Source organism: Tinamus guttatus, unplaced genomic scaffold (genome assembly GCF_059628265.1).
Source record: "Tinamus guttatus ecotype Peru unplaced genomic scaffold, ASM5962826v1 Tinamus_guttatus_pri_ptg000058l, whole genome shotgun sequence".
Classification (NCBI taxonomy): domain Eukaryota; kingdom Metazoa; phylum Chordata; class Aves; order Tinamiformes; family Tinamidae; genus Tinamus; species Tinamus guttatus.
The window spans coordinates 4,309,124-4,336,244 of record NW_028288592.1 but is presented as its reverse complement, the minus strand read 5'-3'; the positions used below and the strand labels follow the sequence as shown (position 1 = coordinate 4,336,244).

Genomic DNA, 27,121 nt, shown 5'->3' with positions numbered 1-27,121 from the left:
ACTGCTCAGTAAGTCATCATTCCGTAAGATGTGTAAGGTCGTTGCCTCCAAATACTGAATATGAGGTGCAGCTGACCTCAAAATACGGAGTGTTTACTACAGTTGAAAGAATAAATAGTTCTATGGCGGTATAATAAAAGATGATGTCACATGAATGTCAGGAAATCTCAAGTCCTACAGAAATTTCATAAAGGAAGCATTTGAAACATTTTAAAATTGGATTTAGAAAATTTGGTGGAGGTAAAATAGTTATTTTATGTAACCAAGGTAAGTGTAGAGTGTCTGGAAGGTTTTGTCAGTGATGCATATAAATGTTCCTAGATTTTTGTGAAAATTTTGAGTTCTAGCCCTGCCACACAATTTTGCTCAAGACGTTTTCCTTCCATTTTGCTTTTGTCCTTTCTTTTCCACTGCAATACAGTTTTCAGAGATTTGTTGTGTATATCACTAATTGCAGTAAAGAATTAATAATACTTCTAGAAGACTTTGAGAAAATAATCTTTTATCCAATTCGGAAAGAAGACACTCACATTTATTATTTGAATGGTGAAAAACGGCAACATGTTTTCTCCATCGTAGAGAGTGGGGAAAAAAATACACTTTAGGTATGGGAGAGTACTGTAGAAAAACTCATTTTCTCTCCTTGAGCCATTTCAACACATTAGTTTTCCAGTGGTCTCACTTTTTTGGAGTACTGTTCTGCTCTTTGGTATTTTTGGAATGGTCCCAGTTTCTGTCTTTTCTTTTTCTCTCTCTCTTTTTTTTTTTTTTCCATTTTCACTTTTACCCCCTTTTTTATCTCTTCCCCCCCCCCTTTTTTTTTATTTATATGTGGGTGTGATTTTTATGTCAGTGAGAAATGTAGAATAGGAATTACAAATGCCATTAGAGTCCTGGAAACTTTTGTTCAGAGGAAGAGTGGTAACAGAGTACTGAGAGTTGCTTAGTTTTCTTGTTTGTAATTCAAAGTGTAAAGTCTGATTAAAAATGTTTGCAATAGCAGTAGATTTTTTACAAAATAAATGCATATACAAGTTATAATTCTCCTTTTGAATCATCCATTTTATTTTATTTCCTCTCTACAAAGTCCGTGGTCCTATTTTTTTGTCTTAATGAGAGTATCAAGTACTTCAGTAGATTGTTTATTAATCTCATTGCATGCCTTATTTGATCATGATACGAGAGATGCACTGAATTTCTTTAAACACATGCTTTAGATTCCTATAGATCTGTAGTGCAGTTGTTGAACATACTCTGCATTTTTAAAGAAGCAAAAAAAAATTGCTCGCATTCATAAAAGAGCTGGCTTCCAAGCCAAGAATGACAGATGCTGTTACAGCTGAGAAATGGAGTGCTTTAGGAAATCACTCAAATGGTAGGTAGCTTGGGTCAAAGCGAAAAAGTGAATTTAAGATGCCTTATGTAGTTTGGAGGTAGGGATATTTGAGGTGCTAATGCTGGTTGTACAAACTGTTAAGTATTATATTCCCGTTCAGTAAATCTGCAATATCTGAATAAAAAAAATCTGTCTGTTTTCTGCTTTTGTTCATTTCAGATGCATCTAATTTCTTGTATTCCTCATTTTAAGAAAGTATACTTGCTAGAAGTCTTTAATTGTTTGTATTTTCATGTTGTAGAGTGTGTGTAAATGATAGTATACCAAGGAATGGTGAAAAGGAGAGTTGTCTCTACGTAACCCAAACTTTTGTGGCAGGGCTTTGACTGTCCTGTGCCAAAGCAACATATTTGTCCTATTTTAATGTTGACATGATCAGCTAGAGGCTTAAAATTCATTCCATATGCTGGAGAGGATTCACAAGAAAGACTGTCATTCTTAGCAAAAATAAAAGCTACAGAGTAAACAGAAATTTGAAATGTAAGGAAAATTATTAAATGTTTTGAAAAGGAGGAAAATTAAGAGTAAGACTAAAGTACTGAATTATATAACGTGGCGTATAGCAATGTTGTATCCAGCATTAATATACAATGCTATAGAAATAAAAGAGATATAGTAGCACAGATTCAACAATATAGCACTTAATGTACCCAGAATTTTGGCACACACTACTGAGCTTAGATGATTGTTTCGGTTTCTGAAATATTCACAGTGGTGTGGATGGATTTTCTTACATAAAAAGTAGTTGTTTGGAGGATGAGAGTGGGAAGCCTAGGGCATGAAAACACGTACTTCTCAAATCTGCCAAAATTGGTGTCCTCAGAAACCAACAAGAAAGTAGAGTATGATTCTGAAGCTTCAATTTTTCATTAAGATAAATATTGTGTGTTACCGCAAGGGGCAAATAACGACTAATTCATTTGAGAGGAGATTTGCCTCTCTGTGTAAACAAGCAGGGCCTGCTGAAGTGTATGTTCTGTGATTAGGGAGCAGACTAATAGGGCATATTTCTATTTTGGGAATCAATTTTCAGATGTGGGAAAGTACTAAATATTTGTATCTTTCCAGTGTTGGTGTTGCAGGCAGGTTTAAATTAAAATGTTATTTTCACATTACTGTGAAAGGGTGAATTTCTCTTCAAAGTTCAAAGAAACTTGTTTGAACAGTTTAAACCACAGGCCAACTGAAAATAATTCTTATTTAGATTCTGACATGCATCTCAAATACGTTTTCTCTCAAAGCAGATGTCCCTCTTACCTATATATCATTTTAGTTTAAGCACAGATTAATTCAGGAAAGTCTAGTGTGCCATGTGGGTCAAATTAACTGGCCTCAGTGGTTACTTTTGTCTATATCTGAGGCGCTCTCTCTCTCTCTCTCTATATATATATATATCCATACTTAATTGTGTTTTTGAATGTATCTAATGAAGCGTTAAACTAGTCGGTTCATATACTATTACTGATTTCAACCCAAAACTCAGGGAAGACTAACTCACTGTTCTTCTTAGCTTGTTGGTTGACTGGAGTCTTGGAAGATGTTCTTTGTTACTGAAAGCCCAGACTCCTTTTGAAAAGTGACTGTGGCTGAAAGAAATGCAAAATTTCATCCAAAAGTAACCATTTTAAAATGAAATACTGATTCCCTTAAGTATTTGTCTCTATACATGTATATTCATGCACTGAAGTATAATATTTCCTTTGCTCCTGAGTACTCACACAGGTCACCTATTACCAACAGTCCTGCATTTCATACTCAATATCTTTTGACATCTCTCTGAGGATGAGGAGCGTGTTGTCCAGAGCCATCCTCTTTCTTCTGCTTTCCTTCACATCTCTTGTGATGTTACCTCTGCTTTTTCTTTGCAGATAGCTTCCTGAATATTGGCAATCATTGTTTTTTTTCTGCTTTCTCTTTTGAAGAGGGAAAATACAGTTCATAGAAAGCCCCAAAAAACATCGACAGGCTTCTGGGATTACTTTCTGAAATAATCTATAAGCTCATTAACAAAAATGGGCAGCATGGAAGGAGGTTCTGCGTTCGCTCAAAAGGGACTTTTGGTGTTTGCTTCCTAGATTACTTCTAATGACAGAGGCCTTTCACCTCACCCAGGGTGAGGTAAACAGCCGACTTCATTCCAGTAGTCTGCTGATGGGAGGACAGTTTACATTTCAATATACCAACACTGGACTAGTGAAAAATATTGACCAAGTCTTCTAGTTAGTTGAGAGTAATTACATGGGTGATGATGGATAATGCTGTTTTCATATCACTTACTAAGACAAGGCAAAATGAGATCTCCTCACCTGGAAATAACTGATCTAATGAAATTGGTTCACCCACTTACAACTCTTTGAACACAGTAGATAGAATTAGCTGTTTCCAGCTAAATGATAATGAAAAGAAAATGGAGTAAGTTAAGAGCTATTTTTGAAAAACTTGGAGATAACACAGCACTGAGCATTGATTGTCTTACCATAGACACCATCAGAAAGTGTAAAACTTTTCAAATTTGGGCCAATCAGGAATCAGTTTAAGAAGAATATATATCTTCCCCTGGGAAAGCTGCTGTATGCCTTTTTTTTTTTTTTCCTGTGTAGTTTTTGTGATCTGTACAGTATATCCCCAACGTTGTGGTCGGGGGGGCCGTTCTTCTAATGCCAATATGAAATAACTCCTGACAGGAGGAAGTTATTCATTAATGTACATACATGGCTGAGTCGGTCTGGTCCTTGACTTACTTTATAGCTAGTTTCATGACCTCTCTTGAGGTCACTCACCAGTACTTCATACACACTGTGGTGTAAAACGTTTGGCCCTATAACTTTGCCAGATTGCAGCAAGAAAAGTGCTTTTTTCAGTCATTTTTCTGCAGGGAAGTTCAGCACCTTGTATAGCTGCCATACTCTCACTTTATGTTAGACACCTTGCTAAGTGTGGCAGACTTCCTAGGGAAACTTGATGTGTCAAACCTTACTCACTGCTAATTGAAGTGTAGCACACCCACTGTCACGAGGGTTTTCCTAACAAAACAAGTTCACCCCTGGGAATTGCAGTGCTGCCTTTCTAACTCCTGAACCCCCTGGCTTCGTGTTGCTTTCAGGATGACTGTCCTGCTGTTCCTACTGCACATCCCCTGCCTGTATGTGTGGTGTTTTTGTGAGGAGAATGGCCTGCAGTCCCTAGCAGTGTAGATGAATATGTAAAAAAGCCCTTGAAAAGAGAAATACAACTTACCTATAACTATTCTTTACAGCATGTTGACTGTAGGCATGTTCACAGCTGATATTCATGGCTTGCTGTTGAATATCTTTTAAAGGTTTTCAGCAATTCTGAGTTTGGGAAAAGCTGAGGGCAAAACTGACCCTTTTTAAAAGAGCAGTAAAAGTATTTGACTGTACCCATGAGTGCTGCTGAGACAAACATACTTTAGTGTCATATGCCTCTAAATGCTCCCTCCTCAAAAGCAATTGGTGGCAAGCAGTCTTTCTTGTTTTCTAGAAACCTGGCTCCATCTTGAATTAAGCCAAGCTGAACTATTAGCCTAATAAGTGGTTTAGGTTGAGCTGTAGTGTCTGCTTCCAACCTGGTTCAGGCTTTAGTAGTAATAAGAATGGAATGCTAAGAATGAAGCGGAGAGTGGAATAAAGTTAAAAATAGTATGAAAAAATATTAAACACCTCCATCTATTTAAACCAATTTTGAAGTGCCCATGTAATAAAGGCAAAAGAATTGCATATCACACAAAAAGTAAGGTTAACTGAAGTACAGTAGTAACTAGACTTGTGGCCTAAGTGTTCACACACAATTGACAACTACTATGATCAGCCTGAATTGCAACAGTTTGTTCCTTCAACAAAAATGAACTTTTTCTATCTGTAAGTCTTTCATGTAAACCGTAAGAAAACAAATGACTAAAGCCATATTTTAAGGTGCTATTCAGTGAATGGATCAGTGGAGATTATCGAAGGAATTAATGTTAGGAGTATGGCAGCGTTAGCAACTTCTTGGCTTTTGTTCAGAGAGTGCAAGTATTGGATCTTCATTAGTTGCTTCATTGATACAGCCCTGTTCTGGGGCTCCTAGCAAAAAGATAGTTCATGACAGGAATAGAATAATACAAGTACTGAACACACAAAGGAAAAGGAGGTTTCTCTTTCTATCCCATGATGATAAAAACAAGTCCAGTTTGATATACCATGGTGAAAAAGTTAAAAAGAGAAGATTATTTGATGATCTGTATGTATTCAAGTGGGATAGAGAATATTTGAATATCTTGTCTACTTAATCCCATTAGGAAAAAACACATGAGAAGAGATCTGTTTTTAAGTGCCCCCCAAAGAAGAAGGATAATGACTCTTCTCAGATGTACCTATTGTAAGTATTAGACTGTATTAGATAAGTTGGAGAAATAATTTTGTAAAAAAAAAAGAAGAGAATGGAAAAAATCAGAGATAAAATATGTAAATTAATACAAAAGTACATCAGAAGGAAAAGTGCTGGGTATCATTAGAGAAAACAGCTAGACAAGTCTAAGAATTATATGCACTAAAATATTTTTATTGGTTTCTTAGAAAAGCAGCAGTGATATTTATGAGTCTTCTTGACATGTATGCTTCAAATTTCTCTTGCAAAACTTGTTAGAATCCACCAAACCCATAAATTCTGATTTCCTATTTTCTTTTTCCAATATAGATTTTGTTTTTACATTTAAATTGCTTCCTACAATAATGTTCCCCTCAAATGAATAGCTTTCTGTAATGCTGTGTTGAAGTGAAGTTCTGTCTATACATTTTTTGTTAGACTTGTCAGTTGTCTGACAAAATATGTGTATAAGTATATATACAAGTATATATATAAAGTATAATCTCTTGAAAAACGGAGACAGGTTGGAGTTCATCTTTAAAACTCATTTTTTTTTAAAGAGTTGCTTAATTTTTAAAGTAACTTATATTTTCATTTTACACACCTTAGGAGTTACTTAGGACTAATTAGGCATAATTTGATAACTAAAGAGTTTCTATATAAGAAAGTTTGCTATACAGAAAATTTGCCTTCATTAGACTTTTTTCTATATAGAAATCAAGATGAAGGAGATTGTTTTAATCATGAACAACAAGGTGATGTTCAGGTTTCATTTACACTCAACTTGAAGCTTTTAAGGGTGTGCAAAATGTCAATATTTGTACCTTTTGTGACTGTGCTGCTTTCTTTTAGGCTGAAAGAATGCATTCCATGTTTCCTTAGGTTATTGAGGATATTATCCAAGCATATTTCATATTCTTTGATGATATCTTCAAAAGATTCTTATTTAAAGAAATTGAATTGAGGAAAATAATTTTTAGAAGCAATATATGTTTCATATCTGCATAATGACATACGTACCCCTCTACAACTTAAAGAATAGTAATAAACCAGCATGTGCGCAGTATTTTATTGTTTCATATTTGTCTCTAAACCTGACATGTAGTTGATGGAAGCCTTATCCTGTCTACCTTATTTTGCCAGTTGATGGTAAGGTTAGTGTGGTTCCAGTCACTGTCCCTATCTAGGATAGGATGTTTCACATACCTTTGGGCTAGAAGAAAAATGATACAGTAATGCTCTGCTAGCTGTTGTTCATTTGTTTGTCCGTCTGTCACTTTGATGTCCTTTGATCACGTAATTCTCTGCTCTGGTGACTTTTACCGTTATCCCGTCTTTCCATCCTTTTCTCTTCCACCACAGACCTTCCTGAGCTGCCCAGTTGTATTGAAGCATGACTGATGACCTCCATTTTGGTTAACTGAGCTTCCATGAGACTCATGAAAATCTATATATTTGTGGACTTTTTCCTCAGTATAGTATTTATGTTAAAATAACTGCTGGGCACACAAATAGTGTGTAGTCTACAGTACACATATTTTTTAATATTTTTAATATTTTAGCAACTTTTATGTAGCATCCAAATGCTAACAAAATTACACAGAGCATTTTGCGTTTGGAGACACGTCATCCCTGTGGTCTTCGTCTTCCCACTTTGAAGGAAGTGGGAAGGTCTGCTTTGAGGGAAGTGGTTCTTCCTTACTCAGCACTCTGAGACTGCACGTGCAGCCCTGTCCTCTTTTGGGTCACTCGGTACGAGGAACAGGCTGATCCACCAGGGTGATGGGGGCTGATTAAGCACTTGCCCTGTGAGGAGAAACCGAGGAACAGGCACTTGCTCAGCCTGGAGAAGAGATGGCTGCAGAGGACCTAACCACAGCCCCAGTAGCCAAGGGCGGTCAGCAAGAAGATGGAGCGAGGCTTTTCACTGCCGTGTAGACAGTGGGCATCAGCTGGGACAGGAAAGGTTCCAGCTTGGTATAGGGAAATTTTTTCACCACCAGAGTAGTCCAGCATCTCCCGGAGAATTTGTTGTCCTTTTCCTTGTGGGTTTTCAATACCTGTCTGGATAAATGCCTGAGAAACCTGCTCTGATAGCAGGCCCTGCTGTGAGCAGGATGTTGGACTAGCTCCCTCCTGCTGACCCTTCCAACTTGAATTATTCAGCTACTCTGTTTTGCATATGCATTACTCAGACAGTGTTTTTATGGGTAATGTTATTGGGAAATAAATCGAAAATTATGCTTCAGGATACTGACCTCAAGTATTTAAATTCCATGTATTTCTTAAGACTATGCAAATACCCCTTTCTATTACATTAAATCTCATGAGGAAAATTGCTTTGCTATCCATGAGATTGCTAACTGTGCTGCACTAGGGAACACATCCTTGCCAGATAACAAGCTATGCCTGTACTTTGAACTCTGCTTATCATGGAATGAAACCTGTTATGTGTGATATAAAGGACATACCAATCACTTGCTAAATGATGGCAGTTTGAACCTAACCTTCTGACCTATTCCACCACTCTTTCTGTGAGGAAGACGGTGGGAGCAGCACTCTCTGATGCAGTAGTTACATGCATCTTTTTTCTCTTAGATGTCAAAGGAGCTTTGTTGATGGTTTCCCAGTTTTGCCCCATCTCAAACAATTGTCCCTGCTTCCTCATTTCTCTCCTTGCCCTTTCCTTTGGGGCTTCAAAGATGACGTTCCCTCTTTTCTTTTTCTTCCTGCTGATCATCTGAAAACCTCCTCTCTCTCTCTCTCTTTTTTTTTTTTTTTTTTTGGTAATCGTTTAGATTATAATTTTAGTTTTGATTTTATTATGTACAGTATTTATGTTGGATATGAAAACCTTAAAGATCTGCATGTTCGTTTCTGGTGGTGTTTTTAGGTGCATGGCATTCCATTCATTCTTCTTCTGTTTGTAGCTGTCTGGGTTTTCAGCGCTTTTAGCATTTTATTTCTCAAAAGGGCAGAGACCTTTCAGTACTGCTCTTGTCACTTATCTAACTGTGTCTTGATCTGTTTATGGCTTAGATTAGACAAATATATAAGTTTTCAGTAACTTATTTTTCAGGCTCCACAGAATTTTAAAGTTTGTGTCTTAAGATATATTTTAAAATATCAGTCAACAATCTAGCAGCTAGAGCAACAAGAGTTTTATGAGTCCTTTAGGAGCTTGTTTTTTGTGTGCATATGTATATTTAAGCATGTGTGCACATGCATATTTGGATGCAGTGTGCTCTTTTTCACAGTGACAATATGAGTGTGGATTGATTAAAGAAAAGGAATAAAGGCTATTCCCTGAAGAGCTTTTAACAGTATACTGGAAATTCTGATTATTTATCCCAAAAATTCTCTTTACGTAAATTTGGTGGTGTAAGTAAAGTTATATCAAATTTCCTTCATTATCTATCTTACATTTGTTTCAGCTAGTATCTTGAAAAACTACAGCACTAGAGTATTCAACAAAAGGAATATTTGCAAATATGATAAGGGTGAGCTGAGAGGGTCTATAATGCTATGTCAAAACATATTTGATCCATTTAAGAGTTTAAATACATGCATATATTGACAGTCTGACACCTCCCTCAATACCAAATTAGCCTAGTGAGTAATAACGGTTCCACACAAAAATACAAGGAAGACCTGAAAATATTAATGAACTGAATAGCTGATGAAAAATAAGTTTTGCGACTAATGGGAGAGGAGAGTTTAAAAATATATCTTTCAATATATTTTGACCAAGAGGATAAAATAAACAAGAGTCTTTGCATAACTGTTGATTTTGATTGTTCACCTGGTTGAGCTGCAAGGAATAATGTTTGTGACGCAGTAATAAAAATGTAATGGACAGCTTTTTTAATTTCCTAAATCCACAAGTTTTTTTTGAGATATATTTAATCCACTACAACAGCCATTTATTGTAGCTATATTCCAGAATTACTAATATTGCTATTATGAAAAAAAATATTTATTTTAGTAGTAGTAGCAGCAGTAGTTGTGGAAAAGCTAATAAGTGTTATTATTCCATAATAAATATTATTAACTCTGAATTTCTATTGAAATTTCACAGTAGCTTAAAATAATAATTTTCAAAGGCAGAAAAAATTACCAAGACAGACAATTCTAAATGTAAGCTATAAATTTCAAATTTAGTATCAAGTAGGATTGAAAGTTGATGATGGCTTTTTTTTTGTACCTGTTCAGATTTTCCATATCAAAACCTCTTGCAGTTACAGTTCAAACTGATTATTTTATGCAACAATCTATATACATTTTTAGGGAATGCTACTATTTCTTGCCTTTTTGATTTAGTACAAAGTTTAGCTTTACTAATATGGCAGTTTTTACAAGCATTGAAGTAAATAATGAACTAAAGTTATCAATTTTAAAAAATGCTAATTGTGGTGCAATGAAAACTTGAAGAATAGTGTGCATAGAAAATCTGACTGAAGACATAAAGAGATTGTAATAAATATAATTTATATTTTTGTGCTTTTGGATTAGAATGTGTGTGATGGACAAAACCATACAGCAAGTAAGGAATCTTTTTCAGTCTGTCACTTCAAAGCGAAGTTCAAAAATTGAAATATGAGAGACCTAGCTCTGGCATAACTGTTTAGGCAGTAAGAAATCCAGCTTTGCTTATGTGCAGATGCATGTTGCAGTTCAGCAAGTTTCAGATACTGTGGAGACCTTTGCCATTTTATGTGCTAGAGCACCCAGATGCAACTGATAACTTTGCGCAGTGTGTCCGAGCTGGGCGAGAATCAACGGGGCTGTTTCGCTTCTTACAGACACTCAGAGCTTGAGGTAGAGCTGCTGGTGTCTGCATTCCCAGTGTTACTCTTGAGGCTGTGGCGTGGTGCAGAATGGATTCTAAATTTCACAGAGGCAATGAATAAGAGGGGGTATGATTGTGGAATACACAGATGAGGAATTAAACATCAATTTCAGCGCCAATCATCCTGGACAAGCAGCTATATTTGAATCGTGCATTTTTTCTGGTCATGTTAATTTTTAATTTTTGAAGAGATGGAACATGGATCTTACTAGTGAGATTTGTATGGGTTTCCTCTTGAGCGGAATAAACAGAAAGATGAGCAGTGAAGGAGGTTAGTTAGATGCCCAGTAATTCAGACTTTAATCCAAAACACACAACCTTTCAACCGCACTCCTTGCCAGTCCTGCTGTAGTTTCATGAGGAGAAGAACTGTGGAGCAGCTCATCCGTTCCTATCCTGACGTAAGGTACAGGAATACTTGGAAGTCTGCATGTTTTCACTGAGCATTGTGGGCAAAAGGGTCCAGTCTAGTGTAAACTGGGGCCTTGCTAGGTGAGAAACAAAATAGGGTTCTACATAACAAAGATCTCTAGTTATTGCACACATAAATGTGGGCTTAGCTGCCCTGAGATAATTGGTAATGTAAAACATGCATTTATCTTGCTGAATCTAGATCTTTAGAAGTAGCATTTTCTACAAACTACAAGGTACTATGTAGAAAAGTTGCCTTCGAGGAAGTTGTTTCAACAGAGTGAGGATCAGAGGCCATTTGAGTGCTGCAAAACTGAAAAATCTGCTTTGAAGCAAGCAGCTTTAAACAAAGCTCCTAAGCTTTCTTTCTCAAACAGATTTTGCTAAACCACATGCAAAAGTACTGTATGTTTAATTACTTGATACGAAGCAAATGTAACATCTGGCAAGAACTTGCATGTTAAATCTTGTTTACCCTTTAACATTTAAGCCATACATTTCTGGAGTTTTTTTAATAGCAATCTAAAACAAGAATGCTGTCCTGGAAAAAAAAAAAAAAGTACTGAGTGTTATTTGGGGAAAATAAATTTTAAATGAGAATAGGATTTTTTCATTGTTTAAACCAGTTGTAGCTGATGGGCTTCATCTTCTGTTTCACCGTTGTACTCTGAGATTTCTTTCTTTTGTTGGAGATTTCTTGGTACTACGTGTGTTGTTTTAATCCACACTAAAAGTAATATAATTGATGGAAATTATTGAAAGAATTAATAAGTGGTATGAAAGACTGGCATGTAGCTATCGCCACAAAAATTCTCACAGAATCACAGCATGGTTGAGATTGGAAGGGACCTCTAGAGATCATCCAGTCCAACCCGCCCGGCTCAAGCAAGGACACCTAGAGCACAGGGTCACATACTTGTATTTAAATGAATAATGCATATATATTATTTACCCGGAATATGGTAAATATTAACATTGGCATTCATTTTGTGAAACTAGCCGGATATATGATGCATCAGATTCATATCCAGTGAGCAATAAGAGCATTTAAAAGTAGGGATCCCTTTTTCAGTTACATGGTGGGTAGCACATGAACTCAATTCATGGAAAACTCTTAGTTGTTCAGAAACATCCCTGCCGATTTTCAGTGCCAAGGATCAAAAAAAGGGAGTGAAAACAAGATCCCTCAAGTAGCCCTGTTTAAACTGATGTCTCAGTTTCCCGTGTGTATGGACAGCAGATGTGCAGTCTAATAGACAACCTTAATTATTTTAGATGCTGACCAATCTCTAAACTCCTTCCGTGACTCCACGGAGCAAAATGAAGTGTGAGGAAAGCTCTCTGTGCTGCACTTTCATACAGTGCTTTGGGCTCTGTACTTTCATACAGTGCTTTGGGCTCTTTGGAAGTGAGGAATCCAGACCCTATTGCAGAAGATGAGAAAGTTAAACTGGAACCTTGGCTCTGATGGTGAAAAAAGTAAGGTCAGACTTGAGGAAAGATGCCAAGCTGTGAAGGTGGTACAGGGTAGAGAGAAAGTAGAGAGGGTAGGCATGGATATAAAGATAGGAAATGAAACTACATAGGATGAGAACTAAGTAAGAGGAAAAACAAACAAACAAGCCAGATTGTCCTCCCTAGGAGGAATGTGAGTAGACCTGGAAATCAGAAGGAATCTGGGCTGGAATTGAGACAGAGAGGGAAGAGGGCAGGAGCACTGGCAGACGTGTTGGGGCTGGAAGCAAGAGGTTTGCAATAGCAGAGGTCAGGGAGGAGTAGTGCAGTATTTAAGTTTCTCTACAAATTTGGCACTGTACCAGAGTACAGGGATTTGTACAAATAGGAGAGCATATAGTAATTACTCTAAAGATCTTAGACCTGGAACTGACCCATCTGTGGAGTCAAGATGATTTCACAACTTAGGGTTTCTTTATTTTTTTTTCTTTTTTAAACTTGAAAAATATGTCTAAAATACCTGCTTAAGAGCTGTAGGGTGGGTATAATATATGATAAGTTTGCAAAGTTAGAAAGAGTTGCTGCTGAGTTTTGTGTAGTCTTCACAGGACTTCTTTTGGAGGAAGTACTATGATGTAGTCTTTACTTGGCTTGGCATTCTCTTCTGTGAATCAGCTTAATACTCGAATTTGTTACTTTTGGAATGGCTAACCTTGTAAATGTTATTGTGTTCTAATGTACTTTATTTTTCAATTATATCCCCTATTGAGGAATACTGCTGAACATCTCAGCTTTTGTGTATGGTAGCTGATTGTAAAAGAGACACAAACCTATTTTTGCTAGGTAGAAAATCAATTAGATTGCTATCTTAGTCCTTACAGAATGCTTATAAGAATTTGGCAATGCTGTTCTGTTCTCTCAATATATATGCCTAAGTGGGAGCAGTCTTTGAATAGCAGTGGCCGCGGGGTCGGGCTGTGCTGGTTGTGTCCTCTGTTTCCCCGTCGATACAACAGTTGGATGCTACGTGGCTCTCACTGTGTGCAGCAGTAAGGCAAACAAACATATATGTGTTTATATGTGTGCGTCACTGTATAAACATATATTCTATATTTCTCTGTCCAAGTTTGTATGTCCCAAAGAATTCTGTTTATATTTTATTTATGTAAATTTTATTATAGCCTTGAAGTATGACATTTGCTGTTTCAGGCAGCTGGGCGTTTATAATAAATCAGGGTGAACTAGAGTAATTATTAGAATTATAAAGTATTAAAATGAAAGCAATAGCAGGAAATATTTTATCAAAATAGTAATAAATTCCAAATCAGTGAAAACCATTTTGTTAGTAATTATTTATTCCCTCCAGTATAATCAGCATCAAAATGGCTTGATAAGTTACTATCTGTACTTCCTTACACCAGGCCATAGCCTTAATCCTATCTTGCACATTTACAGTGCCACTAGTTATATTTCACTAGTGCCCATTTCACAGTGGAGAAGAGTTGGTGTGTTTTATGTCAACCACTAAATGTGCTTCCTACCATTCTGTGTTCTGTTAGCACAGTTACTTCAGAGAATGGGAGTATTTGGAGGCGTGCTTTTTTCTTCATAATATGAAGAAAATATGTGGGCATATACATATGAACACACATGAAGGTCAATTTTGTGAAGATTTTACAATGAAATCCTTCAGCTTATACTCTTAGTATGATGACTTCCGAAAGTTATTACATCATTATGCACCAGCTGCAAAAATAAAAATTCACCTTTCATAGAAGAATCAAAAAACCATCCTTACAAACCAAACAGAGCTCAAATTCTGAATATTCTCCCTTCTACTTTACTCCCAAAATACTCCTCACTCTAAAAATAACTTTTTGATAGTCAACCTTTTTGGTAACCATTCTGCCAGTCTCCTATAGCAAACTTCAGCTTTCTTTTCTGGTCATCATAATGGCACAGAAATACATTGAAGTTTGGACCTCATTCCTTGTGTTCCTCATTCTTACATGTTTTTGCACTTTTTCATTGGCTCAATTTGTAGTTTGACCCCTGTCCTTTTGTGAGATGAAAGCTTCTCTTTCAGTATATTAAATTTGCTAAAATTCGTTAAAGCAAAAATGCCATGTGCTTTAATTTTACTATTATGAGACAAAAGTGGCTGGAATATAGGTATAACAAATTTTTTGACATCGTTTTTGCCTAGAGATCACCTTGGCAAACTGAGGCATGTGTTTTTTTGCCTTTGTGCTGCAGAACTTCGTGTGTGCACGTGCCCATACACATGTATGCTGAAATAGCAGCCGGTAAGTTAGAGGTGCTTGTACGTTTGCTGGCCTAGTAATAGTAAATGTGGCAAAGAGAGTCTGACCACGCTACACAAGAGAGTTACCAGAGAGGTCAAAAGAAAACTGACTTGGCTTACAACATTTTTTTTCTCTGCCAGCTCCATGAAAGTGGCAAACGTCATTAAAGGAAGTAGTTTTCCATATTACAAGCAAAAATGAATATAATTATGTGTTGCTGAGGGGGCATACTAAAGCTGTTGTACGTCAGTCACATCATCACAGACTGCATCGTCAATGCACTTGTTTCTAACTCATTGCTGGTGTAATGCACGTAAGAAAATTGGTCTTCGTAACATCACTAGTGCAATATGAATCATGCACTTGAAGGCTACTTAAAATTTGCAGTACCCTACATTTCTGAAGTCCTGTTCATGGCTGTGCTGATAAGCGTGCTCTGGAAGCCCCCAGCTCACCGAGTTACAGAAACAGCAGGATGGCGGCTGCATTATCTGTGTTTATGCCTGTGTTTGCAGCATGTAAGCTCTGCACGGAACAGATCATTAAACCTCAGGCCATCTTCGGCTCAGAAGCAGCCAACAGAAAGGCATCATGTATGGAAAGGCAGCATCATTTGTTTTCCGATACAAAGCATGGATTTGTTATTGCTAGTAAATAAATACGACTGCGTATTGCGTTGTACATCAGATGACTGGGTAACATGCATTTTTGTGGAGAGAGGCTCATCTTGTAGCAGAACGGTCTTGCCAGCACTGTGACCATGTGAGTGGTAGAACTGATTTGCTGTCATGTCTGCAGCCTGTCTTGTGCAAACCACAGAGAGTGTTAAAGTGCTGGAGCTGTTCTCGTGAGATAAAATGAAAATAGGAGCATACAGTCAGGGAGAAATGATGAAATGCATAGAGCTTCAGCACTTGAAAAGCAGCCTCAAGCAATGCAGAAGTGACAGCAATAGGTGATACTAGATAGATAGCTGCCATTTAGCAGTTTGAGTGCAGTACTTCCTCTTGAGAAGAAATGTCATGCTTATATTGATGAAAATACATATTATTTTGACAAGAGCCATGTCTGAGCTCAGTAGTAGGTAGAACATATAATCTCTGTGCATGCAGCCTGTGTGGGTAGAGTCTGTGGCTTGTGCACGGAACCACATTGCATTATTTACTCATATACAAATGTCTGCAGACTACAAAGAACATCATCAGGACACCTTCCTGTTCCGTCAGGTTAATTCCAGTGAAAACTGCTTCCTCTGTGTGCTTTAGAAACAATCCTACATCTGAAATTCTCAGGGGAAATATTTGGAGTAATCTCCTTGTTTTGATTAAACAGTATCAATCTTACCTAATAAAGACATGGTGCTTAATAGAGTAGACTTGTGTTGCAACTGCTGTTTAGCGAATGACAGTTAACGTAACGGCCACACTGGCTTAGAGTTAAGGTTGATCTCTCATTCTAACAATTTGTTGTTACATGACTTGGTGTGAGATGTACTGGCTCGCATTTAGTGGTTTGCAAAGGGTTTATTTTCGGTGAGTTTGTTCACTAGGTTTGACTGTTGATTTCCATCATCCACAGCATCCCATGGCAAGGAATTTCACAGCTTTCGTGATATACTCAGTGAAGAGTGACTTCTCTGTTTACATCCAGCATCTGCTAGCTTCCTTAGGTGTCTCCTCATTTGTCTATTCAAAGAGTACAGTGAATAACCAATTCCACTTCTCAGTATCCTCGCCACTCGTGATGGTACATGACTAATATTTCTCCCTTTTCCCTAGGCCATCTCTTTTCCCAGCTGTAGGGCCTGAGTTACGTAATTTGTTCCGCACAGTGCCACTGTATAATTGCATGGTGTTGCCAGTTGTCAACATAATCCTTGTTACCTTTCTCTGACCCTTTACCAGTTCTGTTATTTCTTTGTATTTCTTTTATTTCTTTTATTGATTTCTTTTTGAGGTGAGGTGCTAGAACTGTACTCAGCATTCAGAATACAAAAAACATCATGGAATTGTGAAGCAACACAAGGATTTTTATGTTTTCTCTATTCCTGTCATAGTAATTCCTCAAAAGTTGTGTTTGGTCAACTGAACTGCAAACTGAACTGTTTTTTTCATGCACTTAATACCTGTCATTCCATGATCACGTTCCTGACTGGTAATCGTCAGCTAGGAGCTCATCATTTTATGTATATAGTTACAATTACAAATAGGACAGTTTTTCTCCCTGTGATTTATTGCATTTATATACTTTGAATTTAGTATGTCATTTAATGCTCTGTTTTATAAGGTTCTCCTGATCTTCACATGAGCCCTGTTTTCACTGTCTAGTAACTGAGTATTCCATGAGGAAACTTTTACTCCCCTTTTCCTGAGGTTGCTTGTGAATACGAGCAGTACAGTTGAAATCCACTTCTTAGAGGTGGAGCATTATTTATCTGTCACCTATAATTACTTTACAGGCATATAGTCAAGAATATACGTATAGTAATCAGTGTTTTATCAATATGGATCACACTTCGTTTCTGCCTTTGAGAGTCCTCATACCTGTGGTTCTGATTGATTATGGGAATATTGTGGTCTGATGTTTCTTAATAGAGATATTAAGAGTAGGGGAAAAAGCAATGTAGAGATATCCATAGTATCCCAGAAGATATATGCAGCCTTGGTAACACTGAGGACTGATACCACTTTTCCCTGTTGTGTACAGCAAGTGCTGGTGAAGACAGGAGACCCAGATCTCCCTGGTATCTCATAGTGAATCTCCTCTATGTTCTCTAAAAGATTTCAGTGTTGTATATATGCAGTGTATGTGCTGGTGTACACATGTAACAGTCTATAAAAATAAGGCATACATAAGGTAATTTTTATTTGGTTCTGAGTTAACCACATACTCAGCAAAGCCAGGGACTTAGTTTTTCACTTTTCTGTCCTTTATTGTTATTATAGTATTAAAAGTTTTGGATGAAGTTTCCAAATATAGGCAGCAATACTGACATATATTAATATATATTAAACTCTTAAAAATACCGTATTCATTTTTGAAATCTATAGACTGTGGTGAACAGAACTAACTTAATATGATCTACATATATTCTAGATTTTTTTCAATATTTGAATCGTATTTTTTTTTCTCTTTCAGATATAGACAAATGCAGCTTGGCACAGAAAGCAAAGTAGCTGAACTTCTTCATCAAAGTAAGTTAAAGTCCTTTGAAAGTGAACATGTTCAACTCATGCAGCAAGAAACAGCTAAGAATCTTTCACAGTGCCAGATAGAATGTGAGAAATATCAGAGAAAGCTGGAGGTATGTTATAAAAATACACTTTACTGGGTATTATGTACTCCTTTTCAGTTAGAGTTTAAAAATGAGGAAAATCTTGATGAGAAAGCGACGGAGAACAAAGATATTTCCAGATATTTCCACCAAGTTCTATGGAAGCAAAACCTAATGACCATGCTTATGGAGCTTGACAGATTCAATGGAAAACAAGATTGAGGGAAGAGGAAGAAGACAGTTTTTACCTTCACTCCTTTTTGACTGAATTACTATTTTTTAATTTCCTTTTAAAAATATCATAGCAATATACTAAGACCTTTTTTTCTTATCCTTTCTTCTTACAAGGTGTTAAGTTTAGTAGTGTTGTGTTCACTAGTATATTGTGAGTCAACTACAGCTACTTCATGAACAAAATCTTGCTTTTATTTGAGTTTCAGCGTAGTGTACTTTCTCTTCTTATGTGTGCTAAAGGCAAGAATCAGCTATTTTTTATTGCCAAATTTCGTTCTATAAACTTTTTCTAGTAAGACAGCCGATTAATGTTTTCATTTCGTCTTTTTGTATTTGCGTTGCTTCTTTCTCTAAGCATTGTGCATTCTTTAGTGGTTTTAACAGTTATTATGGTACTATTGCTGTATACACTTCTGTATCCCGAGATTTAAATTCAACTGTCATCTCCCATATTCAGAATTTATATTTGAAAAGTTGATATTGAACTACAGCTACAGTACTACTGGATTATTACTTTAATCTTTTTTTTGTACAACATATAGATAATGACATTACTAATGAAGTAGGTTAAATAATCAATAACCAGTTGGTTTTATAATACTTATTTTGTCAATGTTATTTTCTATTTCAGGCACCATATTTAACTTTCCTTTTAAGGTTTTTTACAGACCTTTATAACTTCTACTTTCAAATATGTGCATATCTTACTTATATTTAACGAGTTAACTATTCACATTAGTGTTGATTATTAGCAGGTGTTACCTCTCAGTAATAAGTAATTTATGTGATTTTAAGTAATAAATAATAAGAACCTGGTATATCTTAGATACTGAATTTTGATAATTATGCCTTTATTAACCTCTGTAAAGGAACCTTGTTTTCTTTTTGTTTGGTAAGTGAATGTAAAACCATTTAAACAACTGCAATAACTGCATTTTTTGTTAATTATTGCATATTACATCTTTTTAGCTGTTGTCTTGCTTTTCTAACTATCCTTTCAAGGTGTTGTAGGTTTTTCAGAGATAAATTCATAGAATTACTAGGGCCTTAGTGGACTAGCATTGACTGTCACGTGACCTGACAGTTTAATCTGTGCTAGAAAATATAGTTGAAAAAAACCCCACTTTTTAAAGTATTTTACCTCTTCCTGTGCAAAAGTCAGATCAAATATAATGCATTATTGTTATGTAGTATCGATGAACCTGTTGAATATCTACTTTTACCTTTTTCATAAAGAGCTATAAATCCTGAGCTCCTGACATGTTCCTTATTCACTCTCACAGGTCCTTACTAAGGAATTTTATAGTCTTCAATCTTCTAGTGAAACACGCATTATGGAACTTCAAACACAGAATGCTGAGTTTCAGGCAAGGCTAGATACTTACGAAAAACTTGAAAAAGAGCTTGATGAGATAATAATTCAAACAGCAGAAAGTAAGTTCTGACCCAGTTTATTTTGTGCTTTATGGTGTTTCTGACAGTCTGACAGGATGTGTTACTTTTCACGGAACTTGGAAATTATCACACAATATCTGGCATTTTCCATCCTCCTGCCCAACAATGAAGATGCATTCAGTAAAGATTGTAATAGAAAATATTAATGATATATTTCTGAAAGTAGTTTTAAAACATAGCAAGTGGGATGCATGAATATTAAAAATAATCTCACTGTTTCTGCATAGATGCAATAATTTCTTAGGATAGATCAATATGTTCTGCATATTAAACCATGACTTAAACTCAAGTTTGACAACATTAAAGTCTTTTGGACTGTTCTTGAAAACTGTTGTCTCTGGTTGGCAAAAAAAAAAGGGCAAAAAGTCTGTCCTCAAACATATCAAAATTCCTGTGAAATCATTTCTTTTTGGAGAATTCTGTGGATTATATTCATATCCTAAATGAATCCACAAAGCAAGTCCCTTCTGATTAGAAACTAAGACTCTAATCGGGAAGTCTTCGAGCCTGTGTGTAAACAGAATAATCCTTTTTAAGATTTCAGAATTCATTACATGAATTTAAGAATTCATTTTGTCATCTTGCCCTTCTCTCTTAACTTCTCCAGAAAAAGAACCATTTATAAATAATGCTTTTCAGGTACAGTAAAAGAATGTGGTATTAGCTTTATATATAAATAATAGTATATAGCAGACTATATGATTATTATGTGATGGCTGGATATATCTTCATAACTGGGTTGTGTATATTTTATTAATTTTGTAAACTCCAGCTTGTACTTGTTAGAATGGCATGACCACCCAAAGGTTCCAGTATGACCATAAGCATATTTGTATATACTTGCTTACATTTTAGTCAGTAACGTGGTTTTTGAAAACTGTGTGCTATCTTATCCAAAGAGTATTTATGTATTATTTGAAAATGTTTGGATTTCATTGTCATTTTGTTCAAAGAAAATCAAGTTCAAAATGCTATTTTGTAGTTACACAAGCTTTGCATTTTCTCAGGCATCAGTAAAGATTTTATTCATGCAGAACTAGATTACTCTTAACTTTTTGCTAAATGTTGTAAAGTATTTTATTTACTACTTGTGTGCTACAGAATATCACTGAAAGTAGTGAAAGTTTACAAAGGATCTTTGGTCTGTGAAAATATAGTGGCAGTTCCTTTTTAAGTTCTGTTGGAGGAAGCATGAGTTACAGTACAATATTATTTCAATATATCTTCTATTTAGTAACTCACATTGTTTTTCCTTACCATTATTACAGTCTTTGACAGTAGAAGTTATGATTAATATTAATGAAGGCTGAATTCCAGTTGAATTACATTAAAAATGAAAGCAATTTTTCTTGAGGAAAAAATCTTTTCTTCCTTGCGGAGGATGTGCATGTAGAAGATATTACTGAATTGGAACTTTTAGTCCCTCCTCATTATGTCTCACTTTAATATTGAAATAACAGGGATTGGAAATTCCAGAATCTACCTAGAAGAATGTATGTAGATCCTCCTTGCAGCATCTGAGTGGCTTCCACATGAGATGAATAACAAAAGTAAATTTTCTCAGTATCTGTCTCCTCCTTTTCAGGAAGTAAAATCTTTCAGAAGTATAATCTCACTTTTTCTTCTTGTAGACTGAATGATTTTATTGCTTCTTTCTTCTTGGAATCTTAAAAAAAAAAAAAAGGAATCTTTTTTCCCCCTAAATAGTTTTAAATAGTTTAAAGATAGGAGTTAAAAAAAACTCCTTCCTAACTTCTGAGATGCTACTAACAAATAAGGATTTAGATTGCAGGATATTACTGGCCTGTTTTTGGAAAAATTCAACACTGAACTTGTGGTTGAAAAGAAGGATTATTACTGAGGCAGCTGCAACGATATTTATGTTTTTCTGAACCTGTGGTATTACAGGAGCTGAAGAATTCGCTTTCACAAAATCTGCCTTTAAAATGGGAATTTCTTGTGCCTTCAAAGTTCAGCATCAGTAAACTTGATCTTTCATACTTGCTGCAAATTCTTTGTTGTTTTGCGTGTACCTAGACGTATAGCTAGCACAGGAACTCTACTCTGAAAAAACTTTTCATAAATGTGTTTTAAGAATTCCTCTTTAAAATAGCATTAACGGGGCAGTAGAGAAAGGAGGAAATCTGTTACGTACAGTTTTGCAAGTTTTTTGGGGGGATAATTTATTTCTTATTTCAAGCAATAGAACTTTGCTTATTTCAAGCAGAGAAGAATAGAGAGGAAAAAAAATGAGTCAGATAGGACTTTCACACCATTTATTAAATTTCTTTGACCTGTTGTCAACTCCCTGATTCACCAAAGCTGCTGTGTGGTACCTGGGCTGGTGTCCACTTACCAGAAATTTCTCCTGATGGCCACAGTCTTTCAAAGAGGATGGAAAGCAGCTTCTCAGTGTCATCAGCTGGTTCCTTCAGTGACCATCATGTACCGTGACTTGTATTTAAGTCCAGTCAAGTGTGTGACTGTACTTAGTCCAGCTGACAAGTACTCCCTAACTTCATCTTCCTCCCCTTCCTTATGAATGCTCAGACTGAACTATTTAGGAAAAAAGAGAACAAGCTAACCCTGTACTACTGAATTTATCTTACACTTTTAGCATATATATTTTGTGACCACATAAATAATAATGTTCAAGGACATTGAACTCTTTTCCTATGGTTTCACAATTCATAAGTTTTATGTTTATTGGAAAAATAAAAAGTGAGAAGCCTGATGGTGTCATAAGAAGCAAAGATAGAGCCTGGCCACTGTTTGTGAATTAACATTGTGAATTCCATTGCATTCCAGAAGGGTATGCCAGTTTACACCAGTTGAAAATCTAGCTTCTAGAAAAATGCTTGTGCACATGTAGAATTATAAATAGAATTTCTTAGAAGTTTGTAAGTTCTTGCATGCTAAATATATTTTTCAAATGACAGCTTATTAACAGCACCTTTCTGGAATATTTTTTTCAGTGGAAAATGAAGCTGAAGCTGAAAGGGTTCTCTTTTCATACGGATATGGTGCCAATGTTCCTACGACAGCCAAAAGACGACTAAAGCAAAGGTGAAAAGTGCCTCCTGTATTTACTTGCTGAAGATGGAGTAAATTAAGATGTTTGTTTTGTTCAATCTGAGAAAAAATATTAACTAACTTAGAGATTTTTAACTGCTGTCACATGCAAAGAAATAAGATAAAGAACAAGACATCTTTATGTGATAAACACATAGCACCTATATAAACATATAACTTATACATGAATACATAACACAGTTAAGTGTTCCATTATCTGGGGTAGGTTAAGAAAAAAGAATCTATTACAAACATGGAAAATATTCTTCTTGAAGTCTACTACCTGCTCTTTAATTTCAAGCTCCTGGTACCCTACCTGAAGAACTCGGGCAAGTTTATAGCAAGTGCTTGAGTATCTGATTAAAACTCTATGCTAAACCACCCTCAAAGGGATAGTGTGTGATACAACACTTGTTGACCTAGGTGCTAGAAAAAAAGAAACTGCTTTGTGACTTTTGACGTAGAGATCATGCCTGTATCAGTAATTTAAACTTGCCTGTAAAGACTTTCAAGCACTGAGGCCAATACAGCAGTACACTTCCGTAGTACTGTATTCTCAGTATGTGTTTGCTGCATGTAAGCTACATATTGGCCATGGGTGCTGATTTGGGACCTATTTGGGAGAGTGTTGATTGGCACATGCCAAAACACTGTCAGGGTCACTAGTGGTTTGGTAGATAAATAATCACAGTCTTGTGCACTGCTTAATTTCCTAGGATGGATGTAACCGTAGTTTTCCAGAATTATCTGCTTTTATAGATAGCTCCCTTTATCCCTTTGCTTCTTCTGCATTTAAACTGGTCAAAAAAACAATAAACCTACATGAAATGTATAGTTGTGACTCTCATTAAATACTTGCAAATTCATGTCAAGTTCACTGAGCAGTTTCAGATGGAGAAAATATCATGGGCTGCATTTCCAAAGTTGGCATGGTAAGATACCACCGTTTCCCCTGTCCTCCAGTAGCTGATGTATAAGAGCCCTCGTTTGAGGTACTGGCAAAGTGGTTCATTGCTCCGTTCTCCAGAGGGGATCATACCTTACATCTATCTCCTAATAAAAACCCTAGTCACTATTCTGGAGAATTATTTTCTCTTTTCCTCAGTTAATGTCTTCATAAAGTTTGAGGATCTTTATAGGAGGAACTGGGAGAGAGTAGCCTCAAATTACCCTTTGTCCAACTGTCCAAATTATGTGTAGGATGTGGTGTTATGTGGTATTATGTGGTATTATACTCTCTGGTATTCCTACTGAAAGATTATGTGTGCTTAACATTAAATTAAAGGTATATTCTGACTCTTCTGAGATCTGTGTTACCACTTAGTAAGTGTAATTGAGAATGTCAGGACCTTCCTGGCATGCAAAATGAAAGTAAGAGATCATCTATTTGAAAGGATAGGTTTATACAGCGTGACACAGGTGAGGAGTGTTAATGTCTTCTGCCCAGTATCATAGTGCATTCCGTTTTGTTGAGGAGAAGGTGCTAACTATGACTGGTCAAATTTTCAGTAAAAATAAATACACTCATTTAGCCTTGCATATCCTAAGCCTCAGCTTAATGGTAAATAAAGCTCCATGTCATTCTCCTTTAGACAGCTTATGCTCTTATAGTTTGAATATCAAGGTCAGGAATTGGATAACACTTTGCTGTCTATTGTTTGTAGATTTACAGTCTTACATTTTCAATTTATGGACAGTATCTGCTGAGAGTCTAAAGTCTGACCTGGAGAGGCTCCTCTCTTCTATATGTACATTTTTGAAAATTGTTACGTATTTGACTGGAAGGATAGATTTTGTACCTAAAGCCTAAAGTTCAGTGATTAGAACACACTAAACGGAGATAAAAAGAGGTGTTAACCCCATACATCTTAATTACAGAGCTTTGAATTTCCCATCTCATATTTGTATAATAAGTTGGTGGCTAGAATTCCTAAACCAGAAGGGTACAGTCATGTCTTTTCCAAATAAGTTTTTCACTGAAAGTTTCCAAGCTGCTGAATATATCAAATATATTATGAATGTATAAGATGTATATACTTAGAATCCTGGTTTAACATGGGACATCCAACTGCTTTATAATCAATGTGGATCTAATCATTACAGCCAGTGAAGCTGGGAGTATCTTTAAGCCTGTCAGCTAGGTGTCCATTTTAGGGAAAGCTGTGCAGGCTCTACTGACTACCTTGAGGAGGACTGAACTGATGATAACAACAGCTTAAGCCCAACAGCTATGTTAGATAAAAGCCTCCATTTCGGCTATTCAATTGCAAACTGAATCTTTCCATAGCTATCCAGGGAATAACGCAAGTGAATTGATGGCAAATTTTGATTTTGAACACAAAACATGAGAGGTTGGGTTGGACATGAAACATGTGAGAGATTGAGGATCTGTTTATTTTTATATTATACTTTTTTTTTTTTGCCCAGAGCATTTAGGTAGCTGAATAATCCCATCTCTTCGTTTATAAGTTCTGGAAAACTATAAGTATCCTTTTTATCTGGGAAAGAGTTTATTTTTAAAAAAATATGGCAGTTGCATATTAGAGTTACATGTTACATCTAGGATGCTTAAGGTTGAATAAGGTAATTTCATCTCTGTTTGAAAAATAAGGATTATATTGTTCACTGTTACTCTGCAAAATGTACATTAAAGTGAATAGATGTATATTTTTAAGGGGAGGCTGTTTATAATGATTCTGTAAAGTTTTTAGAAAGCAATTATTCCCGTATAATCAGTTGAAATATTCTGATATGATTTTTGACACTATGTAATGTCGAATGATTTAGGTGTTGTCAAATGATGTCGTAAATGATTTAGGTAATTACTTTATGAAAAAAAATGCTACAGTGGCATAACTGTAGGAATGCTATTTCAGTGCTGTTAAATTTGTTATATTTTTATTGTTGTTACAACTTTGATCATTCTGCATGGTTTCTCTGCATAGTTTATGCGTTAATAATTAAGCACTAGTGATATTAAGTCTGTCATGTTCCGAAGTGTATATATATATGTATTAGAATTTGTTTGCATATTTTGAAAAAAAAAACAATACTGAGCTTGCTTTTTATTGGCACAGCGTTCACTTGGCAAGAAGGTTATTGCAGCTAGAAAAGCAAAACTCACTGCTTGTAAAAGATCTGGAACATCAGAAGGAACAAGTAACACAGATTTCACAAGAGGTAAGTTATTGCCACAAAAAATCAAATATGTAGAAACTGTAAATATTGCAGAACAGCTGTGCATAAAATGAAATATTTTCTAAACACTACTTACTGTGTATTTCATGTCACAAAATGGCCTCATAACTAACCAAAACGTTATAGTGAAGTTTTTCAAATAAATTTGTATTGTATTTTCAAACAAATATGAGAAGAGGGGTTATTTTACAGGCTATGCCAGAACGTGGACTAGACAAAGTTCCAATTTCTGAACAGAAGATCCAGCTGGACAAGCTAGTTTGTCCACTAATTAATTATTCAGTGAATACCTCATTACTTTTTGCACAGCTCTGGTCTGAAATCACTTTTGAAAATATTTCTGTCTTTTGATTCTGTAAGTCTAGGGAATATTTAATATAATCTGCTAAAAAGAATCTAAATTTATTTTTTAACTATTTCATAACAAGTTTAATTTTATGATTATTTTAAAGTCTATATGTAATAGCTGAAAATACCCATTGTGTTCATATGGAGAATAATTGCTAAATAAGAATCAACTAGAAATAATTATTGGAAATGTTTTGAGATTTTCTTTCAAGTGTGTCTTAGGAACCAGAGAACTTCTAGGTTTGCTGTAGATGTTGCCAACATGTGGAATTCCTAGGATGGCTGTTTAAGGAATGAAGCTAACAGTTTGACCTTTTAAAGCTATGGTAATTAATAGTTACGATAACTATACCAAAGTACTTTACAACGCAAATTCTTGCATTTTCTGCATATTTTAAAAAATAGTTGAATGATTCTGTAGTGAAATCTTGTAGAGAGTTTATTTTAACCAATGCTAAATTTTGTTACGGAGTTTTTCCTAGGTGTATGTTAGAAATTTGTATTTGACAAAACTATAACTTTCAAATGTTCTTGACTTGAAAGCATGGGGAGGCTCAATCCAACGTTAGCCATGCTTTCACTATCACCAGTAAAACATAACACTTTGTTTCCCTTTGAGTCTCTCTGATTTCCACTTCCATACGTTCCCTCTTAACCTGCAGTAGGTTTATATTTGCTTCTGGATCAGCGGTGAAAGATTTACTAAACCCACCTTAGTTCAGATCCCTAAAACACTCCACTAGAAGCTCTTCACCTCA

General features: G+C 35.8%; 1 protein-coding gene across 1 annotated transcript in view; it reads left to right on the top strand.

Annotated features, from left to right (window-relative positions):
* Positions 1-27,121, top strand: part of PIBF1 (progesterone immunomodulatory binding factor 1) — a 102,388-nt gene that overhangs the window by 45,254 nt on the left and 30,013 nt on the right. The window contains exons 10-13 of the mRNA XM_088540284.1: positions 17,921-18,086; positions 19,574-19,724; positions 22,721-22,811; positions 25,895-25,997. Of these exons, the coding sequence (XP_088396410.1) occupies positions 17,921-18,086; positions 19,574-19,724; positions 22,721-22,811; positions 25,895-25,997 (511 nt within the window). The remainder of the gene's footprint in view (positions 1-17,920; positions 18,087-19,573; positions 19,725-22,720; positions 22,812-25,894; positions 25,998-27,121) is intronic.